Source organism: Mustela lutreola, chromosome 3 (genome assembly GCF_030435805.1).
Source record: "Mustela lutreola isolate mMusLut2 chromosome 3, mMusLut2.pri, whole genome shotgun sequence".
NCBI lineage: Eukaryota > Metazoa > Chordata > Mammalia > Carnivora > Mustelidae > Mustela > Mustela lutreola.
Window position 1 is genome coordinate 164,481,358 of NC_081292.1, and position 18,852 is coordinate 164,500,209.

Here is an 18,852-nt window from a genome sequence, read left to right on the forward strand (position 1 = left end):
GTTCAAAGTTATCTTTGATATGATCACTGCAGACATCGACTCATAATTTAGTAAACAGATTAAAAAGTACCACAAATTGCCATTAAACATTTGTTTTTATTAAATCTGTCAACTACAGCAAAACATTATAAATCATGTCTACTTCACATTACGTCAACCCAGATCCTACCAGACAAAATAAAAGTATGGGGAGATGAGCTTTCAAGCCAGTGGCACAGGCATGCAGCCCATCTGCACTAGAGGCTGTTTGGAGGGTGCACCCATAGCTCCAGGCCCGATCCTGTGTGGGTCAGCCTTAACACTGTGTGTGAAGTTCCCTATGCACATGCTCCACCCGGAGAACACAGGCACAGGGCATAGCTCTGCAGGGTGCAACCAGGAGAGGCAGAAGCCAAGGTGCTTGAGGCCGGCGGCTCTGCACTGTGTGCCGGTGGGTGTGCAAAGGCACTACTATTAGAAACTCCCTGCCGCAGGGAACCTCATCAACACTGACAGTGCACAGCAGAATGCGGGTCTTAGGGTTTTTTTTTTTTTTTAAATGCTGAATGTCGTTTTAGATACCACAGAGTACATTTAGCCTTAACTGCCATGGAAAGAATCTTAAACATTTGTAAAAACAGACTCCTGTGTCCAAGGTCCTCCACCAAAAAACTGCAAGAATACTTTTCTGAATTATTAGAGTGCCTCCCATCGAATCCACTTAGACACAAGGGGGTGCTTTGCCGTTCCACTGCAGCATCAAGAATGACTGATTCCTTTACTCATGCTCCAGGACTTTTGGAAATTCTTCAATTTCCAGCATCAAATTATTTGAAACTGATAGACACAGACAGTAGTTACATTCTACTGAACTCCACATTCCTGCTGGAGGGGGACCACGCCATCCAACCTGTGGTTCAAGACAGGTCCTGTACTCAAAGGGGCAAGTTAGAAGGTTTGAGCATCTTCAAGGACATACATTTAAAACTGTCAACAGTAAGTAACTCTGACAGGTGATTTTATTTTCAAAAATTTCTAAGTATTTGTTTTATAATTTTTGAAACATCATTTTAAAAAGCACAGTATTATCCTATGTTCCCCTTCACTTTATTCACCTATGTGGTGAAAGATCAGTATCAGAATTAGAGCAAAAGTTAAGCTTATTTTCATTTCATACCATTAAATTCTTCTTCAGAACTCTGTAATAAACAATCTTGAAAATTCTGCCTGAGGTGGAAGGAGAATTGGCTTTGGTTTGGAAAATTTAGGGTCAAGTATGAAGGTTGAAAGTAGGAGTAAGATCCAGAAACTCCCTCTTTGGCTTGAACAATGGGTCGTTAATTTTGTAAGATGAAAAAACTAAGCTGTACCAAGAATCCAAGTAAATGTGAGCTTAACAAGTTAGCAGAAAACTAATTCTGGCTCCACTTTTGGACTAGGATGTTGCAAGTCCCTTTTACCCAAAATCTGGCTCAAAAATATAAGTGGGAGGAAGAAAAATGGCTGGTATGCAGGAGTACATATATTAGCTCCTCTGTCATTGCAGGCCTCCTCTGCCTCATCTCTGCCACTTGACAAATGGCAGAGCAGGGTCTGACCTGTGCTGTACCCTTTCCATGGCGCTAGGGGGCTCACCCATGGCCACACCCACAAGGTTGTGAGCAGATGCCTGGCATATGGGTCTTAGGGTGTGAGTATGGCTGGGGTGACCCCAAGTTCAGAGGGTGATGTCAATATACATGGTGCGCCCAAGAAGCACTTTCAGTCTTTTCTAGTTAAGGAATAAACAAGACTCCCTGTTAAGGAAAATATGTGTTCTAGCCTACAACACAGTCACACTTTGGGGCATCTGTCCAGATCAGCACCTGCAGGTGTGGAGTCCCCTGCGTGGGGGTTCTATCAGAGGACACAGCTTGTCTACAGGTCTCTGGAACTGCCTATGCAACAAGGGCAAGGTACCCCACACGAACTATCCCGAGAAACCAAAGAGCCTGCAGGTGATGCTCAACAGGAAAGAAACATAACCTGGGTTATTAAAAAATAAGTGCCATATAGTTTTTACCCTTGTAACAGTCAACCCAGAGACGGGATGGAAAAAAGAAATGCTTTTGAGCAGTTTCTCGAAATCTGGTTTTGTGAATAAAATACCTCCTTGGGGAACCATTAATGTCACCAGTTTACCCTGAGTGGGGCGACCGGGCAGGGAGCAGGGCCCATGTTGTGGGAGGGAATGGGCATGCCTGTGATGCACTATATCCCCCAAATGGGGAAGTGACCACCCGTGAAGGGTTCTGGGGAGTCTGTGCTGACAGCACCCTGCTCTGGAGTGCGGCAGGGCAAAGACACCAAGCTTAAGGAGGAACACACTGCCAGGTGTGTCCTGCCCTGGGTGCTGGGCACCGTGAACCCCCAGAGACCAGCACCTGCTGCCAGGAGCGCCCAGAGAGGTCATGAGCCTGCCCCCACAAGGCTGGCTACAGCCACTGACCAGAAAATGGGGCATATCCACCATGCTTCAAGGCCTGAGTGGGGCTGGGCAAGTGTGGAGGCAGCAAAAGCTTGCATTGTCCAAGCGGGAAACTCGAGTTCAGAACTGGGGTAAAGATCTGGTCAGAATGTGAGCAGATGCTATGCTTTGGGTCAGAGATTTTGTAGGGTAGACTCTAGCTGATGGGGTGGGGGCGGGGAGAAGGGGAAGAGTGTTCTCACCTTCAGAATTAAGAAGCCAACAGCAAGTGTTCTGTGCGCCTTATGAGCTTAAGGACCCCGTGTTTGTCCCCAACACCGCGAACAACGCCGTCATGGGCCACCACCTTGAGGGCATGGTGTCGGGCCAGAGGAACAGAACACGGCACCCGAGTCTGCATCTGCACGCTGGCCATGCCTGTCGAGCCTGAGGGGACAGCGCCGAGAGTGCGCGAACACTGTGAGAACGCACGGCACCTTCCCCCGCTGGCCTTCCACAGGGACGTCAGCATCCCTACCTGAAGTAAGACTGTCTGTGGAGCGTCACGGTGCCTACTTGTTGCTCAGAAGCCTATGAAAGTGAAAGCAGCGTCAGCAAAGAGGTTGTGAAAACAATATGTGGCGGTTTCAGGGATTCATTTAATATGTGAGACAACCTTTAATATACGCAAATCAAAACTTTTAAAAACAAGAAGAGGGAAAGGAAGCTAAAAGGTCCATATAAAAGTTCATAGTAAATCTTTCCTTATTTTATTGAATAAACAATTAAATTCTAAATTAGTACATGTCTGCAAATTTATATGGCAATTTCAGTGGAAAATGAATCTTGTAAGTACCACAGACCAGGCAACATCACTGTTTTCTGTAGAGAATGAGTACGTCAAGTGCATAAGGAAGTCCTAGTTCCTTTGCTCCACAGCTCCTGAGGGAGAGCGGATGCTTTCAGGTAAAAGAGAGTGCCCTGGGGTACCTCAGGCATCTGCACTCCTGCTGTAACTTCAGGACAAGGGCCAAAGCAGAAACCTGGCAGTGACCCCACGGCCCTGAACACAACACAATACCAAACCCAACTGTAAGCACCGGAAAGAATGTTCACATTTCGTCTGTGACGTAATTGTTCTAGAAACGGGTGTCTTTGTTGATGTTCCACGAACCAGGAGGGAGTGAACATACCTTCGACCGTGACACAAACACATGGCACACAGGGATGTGACCCACGTGCTCAGAGCCATCATGTGAGAGCTGCTCATGGCGACTCTTGCAGGGCTGCCCAGTGTGTGGGGGGGAGTTTGTCCCGAAAACTAAAGGACTACTCGGCGCGATTCAAAGCAGACTTTGTGAACAAGAAAGGGGAACAACTTAGCCAACAGATTTAGAGGTTCCCCCTCGACTGATCGATGTCTTGTTTTTATTGTCCATCCATCTACTATTAGCACTATTTCAGAAATGTGTGTTAATTGTCACAGGGATGAAAGGGGCAGCGTGGGGATACAGTCACTGGGATTGTGAGGAGGTTGTGTGGGGACAGATGGCAGCCACACTCATGGGGAGCTGAGCTCACGACCAGCATCGTGCAGTTGTTCTTGTACCCACAACACCAACGTACTGTTGTGTGTCGATCACATGATGACACTGTGCTAACCAGAGTCCTAACCTAACTTCATACTAGAGAATTCCTCTGGAACACAGAAGAGGCACGTGTCCATACCTGTGATTTAAGAAGCGATGCAGTACACACCATTACCTATTTGAGTGCAGTCACGCTTACTAAGCCGAAACTTTACTGTTACTAGACATTAGATACTTATATATTGGCTTACATAAAATACTTTAACTTTGGAAACTTAAGTACAAAAATAGACTTGATAACTAATAAAAAATAACTGGTCTGCCCAGAGCAAGGGTACTCTGCAAGGCAGACCCACTGGGGACAGTCGGCACTGTCTATGGTCCCGAGGCTCCTGGCTGCGAAGGGGCTGGCAGGCAGCCCTCCTGTCAGAGGCAAGAACTGCATCTGGCTGAGGAGAGCAGCACATTCAAGGAAAAAACTGTCAGCACTCTGCAGGCACTTTTTAACTACATACTCTCAGCAAACTGGCTCCTGCTGTAAGCCCGCCAGCCTCCACCATGCAAACCTCACTCAGCCATCCCTCCTTGAGCCCAGCAGTACGGACCACGCTCCCAAGACTGCAGCACTGCACAACACGAGGCTTCCGAGGAGAAGGCAACTGTGATGAACAGCTGTAAGCAAATGAAAGAAAGACCCAGTGCTGCTCTAGGAAGGGCTGACCCTCAATCTGAACTCTTTTGGATATTTTAGTATTTATGGTAAACCGTCTCTTACTAAGATTCGACAGAATGTTGCTGCCTCTGCTGCCTGCTATTTGCAGAAGGAAATGTCCTTCAGGCTCACTTTCCCTGGGTCTCTAAAGAATTTCCTTCGGGTGGGGGGTTACAATCCACCCAGAGGCTAAGGGGAGGGAGGTGAGCTCCGCAGGCGCCTCCCAAGAGAGCCACGCCTGGTTTCGGCTTCCTGAGAAAGGGAAACCTGCGAACTTAAACACACTAAGAACACTATGGAAAAGAAGAGCTTGTACAAATGTCTCCTAATAAAAGTGAACCTAGCACTTGTCCTGGTAGTGCCCACGGAGTGTCTGGGGTGCTGGGCTCCTGTCAGCTGACCAGTGTTGAGGCCCCAGCCACGCAGGGGCTGTGGGGCGATGATGGGTGTTGGGGTGGGTGTGTAGTCTCTGGTCAGCACAGCTCTGGGTCCCACCTCCAGGGAAACAGAGGCAGGGCAGACAGGTGGCGGCAAAGGCAGGGACATGAGCCAGGACCAGAGGCCTGGCTTCTCCCACAAGTCACTAGTATGAAGTGGGGGTCTTCTTAACAAGATGAGGTGGGAAGAGCAGTCATGGCCATGTGCAGTGAGCAGATTGTGTTTGAAGTCCAGTTTGAACAAACCGGGTATTAACAGGCACTTTAGGCAAGGGGGCACATTCAAGTATGTCCCTGGTATTGGAGGACAGCAAGGGCTCACTGATCCTGTGACTGTCTATGTGCCATGCAAGGAGGTGTCCTTGTGCTCCAAGAGGTGCACGCAGTTTTAAGGGCAGCTGTCACATGTCAGGACCCACATGGAAGTCCTATAGCACCAAACGCAGAGGAAAAGGAAAAGGACAGAGGCCATGTGCAAGGTCCAACTTTGGGGAAAACTGAATGGGGGAATGGCAGGGGTGTATTTGCTCCCTGTTCTGCTTTTGCATATTTTGCAAACTTTCTAAATAAAAAGCTAAAAAAATCAACTCCAGAAAATGAAGTTTCACTGAAGAAACAACATTTCTTTAGAGGAAGGCCTGTCAGAAGCTGTCGGAGTGTTGGAGAGCAGCACTGACTGCGGATCTCCAGGACAAGAGCGTGAAGAGGCACCTGCTGCCATCTGCAGCCCTGGCTGTGCTGGGGAGCAGGGCTAGACAGATCCATCCCAGGGAGGCCTGCTGCCCAGACACTTAAAACAGGACAACGCAGGTTGGCTGAAGGAATACTGGGCACATTCATTAGAAGAGAGAGTCTAGGAAAGCATTTTCCATAGTAACTCTTCCCCACACAGATCCAAGGTTAGCTTTCTAAGTGACAACCAGGGGGAAACAAAGTGTCTAGAACATGCTATTCCACCTCCTGGTTCCTAACTGGCCCGCCTCCTGCCCTTCTACCCAAGTCATGGCATCTCCTCACAGAAACTTGTCAGCCAACGCAACACCTCCATGCTACACAGAGGGCAGGCCTCAAGGGCAAGTGCGAGGGACACACACCGAGCGCGAGTCCCGCAGACCACAGTAAGGAGACTGTGGCATAGGTTTAAGGCAGCTACAAACATGGAAAATCTATACACTTAGCAAAAGGCCTCTGTTGGTGTTCAATCAACAAAGATGACAAAAGAAAGACTGTGACTGGAAATAGACAGCAGGCTACTTGGTGTGTGCTCACATGCCCCCAAGGCAGAGAATTTCAAGTCCTGCACACAAGCACAGAGGGGAGGCCTGCAGTCACCAAGGGAAGTGGAAGAAACGGAGCCTTTAACATGGCATTGCTCTACTAGTGGAAACCAGAAGGAATAAGCTACATAAATAAATTAAAAAAAAAACACCAATCTCCGGACTTATTTGACGAAGTCAACGGTGTCCATCCAGATTTCTCCTCTGATGTCCACAGACAAACACAGTCTGTGCCGTGGGCAGCAGCCCTGACTTCACGGTGACATGGGTCCCAGCCTCGGCAGGTGTGCCTGCCTGGTGGGCATGGCCACCTCAGCCCGTCTGCTCCTATGACCTTTCCCACGGCCTTGGAAACAGACACCATCCATGACAGGGCTGTTACAAATAGCTGGCGATAGTGTATCATATGCCACCTGACCTGAAGGAAACGATATTCCCACAGGAAGAGTTAACATATAAGCCCTCAACATGTGCAGAGCTCCAGGCTGCTGATTTTTAGTGAACAACCCACTTCCTGGGTCCAAAGGAGACAGCTCTGTCAGGTTCTGCTTTTTCTGAAACCAGATATCTTCTATCCCTACTAAGCTAGACAGAAGAAAACAGTTCAAACTTATATTGCATTTTAAATCAAAGTTTCTCCAAGCCTACTACCCAAACAGAGCGCTACTTCTGGGCCTAAGGTCAGTGGATAAAAGCTCTGGTGTAAAGCACACCCTGGGCAGGGACAGGGACCTTGCCACGTGCTGCTGGAGAGCCTGGCAGGCAGCAAGCTGTGGTCTCCACGGCCTCTCCCAGGATCTGGGTTCTGCAAGAGGAACTCAAGACTCCATGTGGGGGCTGGACCAGTCAAACAAAACCCCATCCTAGTCAAGCATGAGCAGGGTGCTTCATCTTAAAAAGCAGCAGTAGGCATAACACACATATTCCATGAAAGGTCAATGGGAATCAGAACTGGGTAACATTTGACATGGATAGCACCAGTTTTTAGTTGAACCAAACAAAGCATATGCCAGAAAAACAGAGCTATGAAGACTAACTGATCAGTCCCTAGCCTGAAACAGTTGTCTATCTTAAGGCTTTTACCACCATTCTAAGCCACAGTTTTATCCTTTGACATTCAAAACAGAATAATCAATCAGCGGATTAGGAAAAGGAGAATTTCTAGCCATGAACACAGAATCCCTTCCTATATCTAAAAGGCAAAAATCTGAGCTCTCACTGGGTTATCCTGTAAGGGAGCCCAGGGCTGGTCAAGATGGGTTTTTATCTATCCGCTCTCCTGGAGTCAAATTCTTTATGCTCTGCAAATCGAAAATGACTCTCTCTCCACTTGTCTGTGTAAAAGGGTTACTGAAGAAAAGGCTCACATCTAGGGGGGTCCCCGCTTCAGCACCCCAGGAGTCCGTGTCTGTGCTGCTGGAGTCCTCAGCTGTGGTTGGGGGATAGCTGAGCTGCTCTAACTGGTCGATGAGGTCCGAGAGCTGGAAGGCTGAGCTGGCCTCAGAGCGGACCGAGCAGGCTGGGAAGTTGGCCATGGAGCTGGCCTCGGACTGATTGGCTGAGCTGGGGGTGCAAGCAGACAAGCCGCCATGAAGCGGCAGGTTGCTGAGGGAACTGTTCTCGGACTGGTTGTTCCTCAGCGAGCTGGTCTCTGAGGGGCTCAGCAGGCTCTGCATCAGGCTGGCTTGTGCCTTTACCTCAAACAGCTCACAGGTGTCTGAAGGGTGCACATCACCGCCAAAGCCACCCTCTCCCCCAAATGCAAAACCATGCTCGAGGCGCCTGTGCGTGGCCTCAGCGGGGTACCGGTCTGGGCTGGACGGGGCAGAGACTGAGTGAGCGCAGGAAGGGGCCTGCGGGGCTGGTGCACAGTAAGGGAAGGAAAAGGCCTCTGAGCCTCCAGCAAAGAACGAGATATCTGCTGGGTCATCATCTATGAACTCCTCAGATACCTGCAGCCGGCCGTTTGTCAATGTGAACACAGGCCCACCTGCACTGCCCTGCCGGCCATGCGGATGCTCCCCATGGGCGGGGGCAGAGCCCACAACTGAGCCACAGCCACCCCCATGGTCGCTTTTACCAGCTGCTCTGCGCTCCCTGCCAGCAACCCCTGCAGCTAAGTCTACGGTGGTGTCATGACTCTGCCCCACGGGAGGGCTGGGGCTGCAACTCCTGACCACACGACCCAACCCGACACCTTGACAAGGCTGCAGCGCAGGGGGCCCCGGGGACTGGGCCCATCGGGTGTCGCCGTCGGCTGCTGCTCCGCTGCTCCTCTCTGCAGCTGGCCTCTTGGCGTCAGGAGCCTGGGGCTCTGTGAGGGAACTGCTGCTGTCTTTGAAATCGGGTGGGCCTCGAGGGGCCAGAGGGGAGGTAGGAACTGAATAGAAGGAGACATTTGTTGAAGATGGGGATGCGGAAGTCCTCAAGCCCTCGGTGAATGAGATGCTCTGGAGGTCACAAGTGAAGAAAAAAAAGAGCAACACATAAAATTACACATGACCATTTGAAAGTTGCAGAGCTAGCTGGACCCAGGCTAGTAGGTCCACACTTTTCTACCTCAGCCTCTGCTAAGAAGGCCAAATGACCATATTTTCCTCATTAGAACTGAAGATTTGTAAACACAGTTTTTCAAAAGGACCCAGAATCATGTTTAAAATCCCTCATAATTTCGTTTTTTCTCTTCTGTGATTAAATGTCTATAGTGAAGGAAATTCCCATCATGAAAACCTAGCCATGTGTACCTGTATCTCTGGGGTGTTCTGTATCACTCTGAAGCTGCATGAGCACGTGTTGGGCACTCCTTATTTCCGGTGGCAAATGACAGCTAGAGGCCGTGAGCCATTACCACTCAGCTAACAGGACCCTAAAGCAAAGCACCCACAGGCAACACACACACCCAGATCCGGCCACACGGGGCACTCACTGCTGGTGGCTCCCTGCCAGAGGCAGAGAAGCACGTTGGTGGGCTCCCATGGAAATGAAGGCCGATGGCCCAGCGGCCAGAGCTATTCAGGGAGGGCTGGCGCAGCCCCCAGCATGAGTGAGAAGAGGCTCACAGGCGGGGGAGAGTCAGCCCTCCGAAGACACTGCCATGCCTCCAGGAAGCTCCAAATGATACGCACACATGTGGCATCATCTAGAGGGTGTTTAGATCAAAATCTCACCCCAGAGTCCTGAGTAACTTGTGGGTGAGGAGCAGGGTGTGGCACAAGCGAATGAGGAGGCTGAAGCTGCAGTGGTGACCGACCAGAAATGAAACAGAAGCTCTCAGGCCACAGGTTCCTTGCTCAGATGCCCATCATTCAACCCTATCGACATTCTCTTGTGGTTTTTAAGACAGTATCAGAACTGAAAGTTTTAAAGCAATTTTTCAATATTCATACTATATATTCATACTATTTTATTTTGTAAATAGGCTCCTCGCCCAACATGGGGCTTGAACTCACAATCCCCAGGTCAAGAGGTGCATGGCTCTCCCGATTCAGTCAGCCAGATGTCCCCATGCATACTCTTTTAGACTATTAAAAAAGTTGAACTTTGTTGAAAAAAAACAAAAATAAATTCTTTTAATTTGAATTGATTAAGCAAAGAATTTGTAAATAGGAAATATACCTAGAAGAGCTAAAGAATGTTTTTATTTAAAAGATCCAATGTAAAAAGTTTGGGACACATGAGCTTTGATACATAAGGTACAAGTGTAGCTTCTGGAAATACTATAACAATATGAACGACCAACTGTCAACAAAAACTAAAACAAAAACGTGTAGAAATAAAAAATCAATACGAAACTACAGAGCCATCTGAGGGGGCAGTAAGGGTATCACACAGCAAGAGGGAGATTCTCTGTGAAAGTGTGCTTACACATGGAAGTGGACATGCAAACCTGAAAACAGGAAGCGTCTAGCGGGGCAGGTGGGGAGCACAGGACCACCCATGTCCTGCCACGCCGGCTCTGTCCACTGCTGCCACATTCTGGACAATGGGGCTGAGTGCTTTTTTCTGAAGTATTTGCGTGAAACTGTGTATGTGCCCTTGCTTTAAGAGTTGTAATCATGGGGCACCAGGGTGGCTCAGTCAGTTAAGCCGCTGCCTTCGGCTCAGGTCATCATCCTAGGGTCCTGGGATGGAATCCCACATCAGGTTCTCTGCTCAGCAGGAAGCCTGCTTCTGTCCCCCCAACCCCGCCTGCCTCTCTGCCTACTTGTAATCTCTGTCAAATAAATAAACAAAATCTTTAAAAAAAGAATTGTAATCATGCCAAGCACAGATATAAATTTGTATCCTGCTTTTTACCCTTAACATGTTAGCAAAAAATCTCACTTCATGAATACAGTTTAATTAAGTAAACTAGTTCTGTAAGCTGGCACTTTACATTGTTTCAAACTTTTATAAAGGTAATATTCACTCACTTGTTTTCCTGAAAACAAAGAGCAGTGTGAGCCCACTGCAGAAAACTGAAAGTACGAAGAGAAAATAAAATCACCTGGAGGCCTGTCACTCAGAGAGGACACGTGACCCTGAGGTTGATGGCTCTAGCCTATCTTCTCTGGGCATCTGTCACTTCAGCTCAAAATGAGGACCTTATTACACAGGCTGTTTTGTATCTTGTTAGTTTCACTTGCTAACCCATTCTCGTGTGTCCTTAGCACCACACTGTTCTTTTAAAATGAGACCATAAGTGGTTCCAGAGCATTCCTCAGCAAACAGGCACACCCAGGACTCTGCTGGTGAGTTGACCAGCACAGCTGTGAGTGTTCCGGGTTTCTAACGTCACAAAAATCCCCATCATGCACGTCTCAATGCACAAAGTTTTCTCCTTACTTAGGACCACACCTCTGCCAACAGCCCCAGGATGGGAATCTACAGTTAAGCACCGGGACTGACTCTGAGACTCCAGTTACAGCACTGCCAGAGGACTCCCCAAAGGTGTGCAGGTGACTAGTGTCACGTGTGCTTCAACCAGGAAGACTAACCTGCCTTGGCAAGTCTGCAGTCAGAGCACGAATAGACATCCGAGTCTTGCTGTGTCTTCTGCAAACAGAGAACAAGGTGTGAGCCACCACATCCGCCTCTCCTGGGACTGAGGGCAGCCGCGCCCTGGGGAAGAAGGGGGCTAAGGCCTGATAACATGCCATAGGCATCTAGCTGGAAACAGGCAGAGGACAGAAAGTAAGAACTCAAATAAAACACAGGTGTTGCAGAGGAGGTAAAATTATCCCCCACACTGAAGAAAAATTCCACATGCAAAAAAACCAAGATGAATTTTTAGACCCAAAAGTTACCATGCTGCATAAAAACCTTTGATTTAAGCTGAACTATGCAGATTAGAGCCTCAACAGCAGAACCTGAGGCTGCACACACGACAGGTATCAAGGTGTTCACCTGCTATCTTTATCACGCATGGTGCTGAAGCCAGCACCCACCTGCTATCTTTACAAGATAATTTGACTCAAGTCTCAAAATATGTATTTACATATGTAAGAGGATGTCTGTTCAAATAAAGGTTAAATATGTGAAATAGTGATTTTAAAAGCACGTACTGCACAGCATAAAGACCACGGTGCTTACCTTTCATATGAAACTCTCTTCACCCCACTGTCTCTGACATAATCCACCAGCTGTTTCTGTGTTCTTCCACTGTGAACAAACGGAAAAGAACCAACAGCATTTCACAGCATTAGTCTTCACAGAGGCAAGGGCACGCTTGCTGACCCTCCAAGTTCACATGTACATTTTAAAGCTATGCTTTCGGAGCGCCTGGGTGGCTCAGTGGGTTAAGCCTCTGCATTCGGCTCAGGTCATGGTCTCAGGGTCCTGGGATTGAGTCCCACATCGGGCTCTCTGCTCAGTGGGGAGCCTGCTTCGTCCTCTTTCTCTTCCTTCCTCTGCCTACTTGTGACCTCTCTCTGTCAAATAAATAAATAAAATCTTTAAAAAAAAAAAAATTAAGCTATGCTTTGCAGGAAGTGAGTGATTTTCTAGTTTCTATTGAAGCTATTTTTTCCATTGTTTTACTTGATATGCTTCTGCCACCGTTACTAGCTGCACATAATTCTCTGACACACTTCCCAACCCTTGTTTCTTGACAGTCTCAGTCCTGCACAGCCACTGGGGCCTCCCGGGGCTGGGTACATGCTGCTGCCCCACCTGTATCTGAAGGACGAGCCCCGGCTGAAGAAGACGGCTTTAGCTTTGGCCTTAGGTTGATCCAGGAGTCTAAAGAAGGTGTGATACTCCACACAGATCTTCCAGAAATTCTTGCATTCATCTCTACTGCCCAGCAAGAACTCCAGTGTGTCCTGGTAAGGTCCCTAGAAACAAAACATGAAGTCTCAAAACTAACTAATTCAACAACATTTAGGAAGCATTCAGATAACAGGCTATTTATTCCAATGTTAAAAATTAGGAAAACATTGTTTTCTAAAAATTATCTATAAAGACTCCTGGTGCCATTTACATTTAAGAGAAAAAAAAGCAGCATCAGCTTGTTCAACTGCAGAAATGTTCAGAACAGTCACCTACAATGACACAACTGCTAACACTTCCACATGCCCCTCATGATGCATCCCCCACAACAAACCAGGGCACCCCCTCTGTCAGGCAACTATCCATGGGCCATTGCTCAGTTGCTCTTCCGTGTGTGGCTCCAGGGTGTTCCAGGTGTCCAGGACACATGGTTTCAAAGGCTCACACACATCTTTTATTTTCTTAAAGATTTTATTTTTTTGACAGGGAGAGAGAGAAAGAGAGAGAGAGAGAGAAGGAACACAAGCAGGGGGAGCCAGAGAGGGAGAAGTAGGCTTCCCACGGAGCAAAGAGACTGATGCGGCACTCAATCCCAGAACCCTGGGATCGTGACCGGAGCTAAAGGCAGACACTTAACAGCTGAGCCACCCAGGCACCCCACACATCATCTTGAAGTAACTCCTGTGTTATCTCTCATAGTTATTTCTTAGGATAAATTCTTAGAAACGTTATACTGAGCTTAAAATAATGCACATTAAAAAAATCTATTTATTTATTTTAAGTAATCTCTACACCCATCATGGGGCTGGAACTCATGACCCTAGGATTAAGAGTCGCACACCCCAACAGAGCTAGCCAGGTGCCCCAACAATGCACATTTTTGAGCCTTGAGGCATATTACTGAATAACCTTCCAGTAAGACCATCCTACCTGGACTCCTAGATTCAGTCTCTGAAACCTAAGTGCTGGGGGATCCAAGGTGCCACTCTGCCCAGGGTAGGTGTCGTCCTGGCTCTGAGCCTCAGTAAGTGGGAGCAGCGACCCACCTTGTTCCCTGGAGGGGTGCCTGGGTGGCACCCAGTGGGTTAAGCCTCTGCCTTCAGCCCAGGTCATGATCTCAGGGTCCTGGGATTGAGCCCCGCATTGTGCTCTCTGCTCAGCCAGGAGCCTGCTTCCCCACCCACCCCTCTTCCTGCCTCTCTGCCTACTTATGATCTCTGTCAAATAAATAAATAAAATCTTAAAAAAAAAAAAAAAAAAAAAAGAACTGCCCTGGAAATAGTTCTTGCACTCACAGAAAAAAGCAGCCCTTTACCTGCATTTTGTGCATGTTTTTAGTATTCCTTAGACTTCCTTTTCATTCCTACAACAGATACTTGAATAAAAAACCAGCTGCTCTTTCATGCTTCTCCAGGAAGGAAGTATGTGTGTGACACGTGCACCTGCTGTTTGACCAAAGCCTGCGGACTAAGTGCCCTTCAGAAGCTGAGGGATGGCCCCTTGGCCCAGCACTCCCAGCATATCTGTGAGAGATAGCCTTGTCAGCCTCCTGCAGTGGCACCGCCAGTCTACTCTCAGTCCCTACCCTCTTCTGTGTACTGGGACTATACCACCACGGACACTGTCGAATTGCAAGTATCGGATTTTTATCAGACTGTATTAGACAAGTACTTTATCCGTTTCAATAAATTCACATGTAATTACTATTTTATAACTGAAAGTCTCGAAAAGGAAGGAGTATTTATTTTCTGAAAATCAAGGCTTCCCCATTAGAGCTAGCAAAAAGGTCAATTTCTGGATCCATGACAATACTGGGAACGTCCCTTACTCTGGACAGAAGCGCTAAGGCTAATCTGCTGTAAGACTGCAGATCACAGTTAAATACCTCATGTCTCAGCCTCCTGACCTGGAGAACAAAGACGCTGCAGCCAACCAAGTGATGAGTGGTGTGAGCAGCCCCTTAGGGACACTGACCCACACTCATTAGAAGACCACCTGAGCAGATTACCCAAAGCCCTTCCACACCCCAATTCTAAATTCCCTCCCTAAATTCTTGTGTGCATGATGCGGAAATGATTCATAAAATAATTAACAAGTCAATGTTCCAAGAGAATAAATTCTCTTGTAATTCAGAAAGTGCTTAAAATCATACTTACACGGACCTCTGGGTGCAATTTGATAAGAAACCTTTTCCTCTTAAAGCTGAGTTTTCGGACCCTGGACCAGTTGAAAGTGTTAATTTTGGTGGTGCCCTAAAATTCAAGAGATGGACACTCAGACACATTTGTAATCCACACAGACACACATACACAACTTTTCATGAAATAGAGAATGTTTAAATCACAACCTTGCCAGATAGCACAGCAATGTGCTTGACATTTTGTATCTGGAATGACTCTGAATTAAAATGTCAATACTCAATATAAGAATTTACTTGTTTTAGAAGAGTCACTTGATTTCTTTGATAAGGCTTTCTTACAAATTACTTTTTATCAATGCCAATACTGAACACTCCTCGAAGCCTACCCCTGCAAAGAGGGTGGTCATAAGGAGTGATGGTGGTGGAAGGGCCGGGATGGGAGGAGAGCCAGGATTCTTGCTGCAGGAGGGAGGATGCTGGGCAGGGTTGTGGGGGCTGCTGCCCTGGAGAGGGAGCTGGTGGCATGAGCTCCTGACACTCAGAGCAGCGACAGGTACACCGAGTGCTATGGGTCTTGGGTTCTAGATATGACACTCCACTGGAAAGGCCAGGGTTCTGTGGTCTTCAGGGGGTAGTGGGCAAAGCTCCAATTGACCCTGGAATATCTGTTGTCTAAGAAAGTACACGAATGCTCAATGGGATGGGACAGGCCCACCGGACACAAGTGCCTGCTTGGAGGATGTCCAAAGATCAGTGTGGGACAAGTCACAGATCAAAATGGATAGTGACAGCAGCAGATTATCAAGTGTCAGAATATAACCCGAACTGTTATAATTCAAATTGTGATACGAGTATAGTGCAAATCCATGAGCCCACAGTGATACAAAGTAAGTAAATGCAGACAAAAATGCTTCCAGGAGCGCAAAAAATGGCAGTAAATGAGTCACCACTTGGCAGCCATCAGAGTAATCCAACCAGGTAAGTGGGTGAGGTTAGAGACATCTACATGGCTTCAAACTCTCTCTCCACAAAAGGCTTATTAGTTACGAAGGACAAAAAGTAACTTTGCAGTAGACCAGCTTGTCAAATGCCATCTGACCAAGTGTTCAATGTAGACACCGCCAGCAATGGGACAGATGGCACCACTGGTGACCTTGCAGCCATACCAGGAACACGGTCACTTCTGTGATTTAGCCGAGAAGATAGACGAGGGTCTGATCATCAGCAAGTATCCAACAAACCCATATTGTAGTAATTCCACAGAAATGACTGGCCTGTAATAATCAGAATCAGGGAAAGAAGGAAGAATGTTCCAGACATGGCAGAGTGCTTGACCTTAGATTGGATCTCCTGCAACAAGTTAGATTAGGCAACTGGTGAAATCTGGAAGGACGTCTCAGGTGAATAAATTCTTTGTACTGTTCCTGTAACTTTTCTGTAAGCTTTGCAGTTTCAGAATAAAAATTAAATGGTCTGAGATACCTTCCTGGTATTCACCCCTCTATTCTTTTTTTTTTAAAGATTCCATTCATTTATCCATTTGACAGACAGAGATCACAAGTAGGCAGAGAGGCAGGCAGAGAGAGGGAGGGGAGCAGGCTTCCCTGCTGAGCAGAGAGCCGGACGCCGGACTCGATCCCAGGACCCTGGGATCACGACCTGAGCGGAAGGCAGCGGCTCAACCACTGAGCCACCCAGGCGCCCCTCACCCCTCTATTCTTGATCATCATGACCATTTACTCTTCTCTGCAAACTTGAGATGGGGACAGCAAGGTAGGGAATGGAGTCTTCCTTCAGAAACCCCCAAAATCTTCAACCTTAAAGGTGGGATGCCACCTTAAGGGATGTCCCTTAAAGGGGGATGCCACCACATGGACCTGTTCTGAAAACAAGGGAAGAAGCCAGGTGTGAGGACCTGGTTTAGGCGCAGAGCCTAGGAGAAAAGCCTGAGGCAGGGCACAGCTCAGTGGTGGTGAGGTGCACAGAGTGGGTGATTAAAATCACTCTGGATTACACAAGGTGATGGCTGCACGATTCTGTAAACACACTAAGAAGACATGAATGTATATTGGAAAATGGTAAACTTTATTGTCAGTAATTTACATCTCCATGAAAACAATTCCCAAGTTAAGAGGTGTCCTGAAGGGGCACCTGGGTGGCTTAGTGGGTTGGTCTCAGGGTCCTGAGATGGAGTCCTGCATCCAGCTTGCTGCTCAGCGGGGAGTCTGCTTCCCCCTCTCTCTGCCTACCTCTCTGCCTACTTGTGATCTCTAGCTCTCTGTCAAATAAATAAATAAAATCTTAAAAAAAAAAAAAAAAAAAAGAGGTGTCCTGCAAGTCCCGATAGGAATGTTCGGGTCTCCATGAGAACAGAAGCATCCCATATTTTTAAATACTGCCCAAACACTAATTACTCTAATTTCTGCTCAAATTTTCAACTATGTTCTCAAAAAATGTAAGCAAACAAAATAAAAATAACCCAAATACAGAACATCAACAAAATAAAACAGAAGCCTCCCTCCTGCACCCTTACTCCTCATCACCCCCCACCATTTTTAACCCCAGATTTGGTTTATGTGCCTGGGCAGGGGCTGTAGGCAAGGCAGAGACGATGTGCCCCCCAAGACAGCCACAGACCAGGTGAGAGAGGTCTCACACACGGGTGCTGCCTGCCTGCTCACCTTTCCACTTTCTCTTTTGGTAAATAAAAAAAAAAAAGTGATATTCCAGAGTTTCAACCACTATCAGAAAGAAGTCCAAAGAAGAAACAAAACCTGATCACAACTAGAGTGTTCAATTTTATAAGTTTCAACTTTTAAAACTGAGCAGCTGGCTATAAACACTCAGAGCTACTGCTTTCATTTTAATTTTTATCCAATAATCCACGGCACAATTATAAATATCTAGGAAGGCTTGAGACAAGACCCAGCCATTCAGGGCCCTCCTGCTAGAGACCTGACCGCCTGAGCCCTCCATACCCACTCTGCAATGGCCAAATTTTAAATTTGGTTTTTATTTACTGTTTATGAGAGTACTTCTCACAGGCTGAGCCATGGTGAATCATAACTCTATTTTGCTCCTTTACTTTAAATTCTCCCTGAGATACTAAGTGCCTCTTCTCATTTACTCAATTTTCTAATTCAGCTTAAACTCTCCCTGCAGAATCTTTTTTTTTAAGATTATTTTTTAGAGTGAGAGAGAGCACAAATGGGAGGGGCAGAGGGAGATGGAGAGCGAGAGGCCCAAACAAGCTCTGCACTGAGCAGAGCCTGACGTGGTGCCCGAGCTCACAACTCTTGAGATCAGGACCTGAGCTGAAATCAAGAGTCGGATGCTCAACTGACGGTGCCACCCAGGGGCCCCATCCTTGCAGAGTTTAAAACTCTTCAGTGCAGTCTGATCCAGGAAACAATTCTCTCCATGCTGCACGCATGCTAATGGGTGCTCCCTGGGCAGCCTCCGACTTGCAGCCCATCCGCCGCCATTCCCGGTCTGTTCTCTCCTCTGTCACGTGCTTTAAAAAGTGCTCAGCAGTCAAACCTTAGAAAAATGGTGTATCTGGAAAATGTTTTTATTTCCTCTGCACAGAAGTCACATTGGATGGGGCAGAGGATCCTGGGTGGGAAATGATTTTCTTTCACGTTCCGCACCACTGCCTGCCCTATTGTCGTGTAGCCTCCAGTGCTGCCCCCACGGTTCCTCCTTCTCCTTCTGGGAGCTCTCCAGTCTCCCCTGCGTTCTGACACTTCATGCTGGTGTGCCCTGTGGGGGATCTTCACTTGTCGGCCATAGCAGGAACATGTAGGCACTTCCAATATGGACACTGGTGCCTTATGCTCTGGACACGTTTCTCACATGATTTCTGTAACAGTTTTCTCTGCTGCTCTGGGCTGTGGCCTCTAGGTCTCCTGGGTGCTGGAATGCTGGGCCTTTTGTGCTATTCTCTGAATTGTCACTTGCCTCCTGCATCATGAATCCTCTATATGCTCTGTGGAGATTTTCTCAACTTCGTGTTCCAGAAAG

At 47.5% G+C, this 18,852-nt stretch overlaps 1 protein-coding gene across 9 annotated transcripts in view; it reads right to left on the reverse strand.

Annotated features, from left to right (window-relative positions):
• Nucleotides 1–18,852, reverse strand: part of FARP2 (FERM, ARH/RhoGEF and pleckstrin domain protein 2) — a 112,698-nt gene that overhangs the window by 26,081 nt on the left and 67,765 nt on the right. For 8 of the 9 annotated variants that reach the window (XM_059167417.1, XM_059167414.1, XM_059167416.1 and 5 more), the window contains exons 9-13: nt 14,846–14,941; nt 12,591–12,754; nt 12,012–12,080; nt 11,417–11,474; nt 8,638–8,890 (exon numbers count right to left, since the gene is read on the reverse strand). In XM_059167417.1, the coding sequence (XP_059023400.1) occupies nt 8,638–8,890; nt 11,417–11,474; nt 12,012–12,080; nt 12,591–12,754; nt 14,846–14,941 (640 nt within the window). The remainder of the gene's footprint in view (nt 1–8,637; nt 8,891–11,416; nt 11,475–12,011; nt 12,081–12,590; nt 12,755–14,845; nt 14,942–18,852) is intronic. The other variant, XM_059167410.1, reaches the window with a different exon arrangement.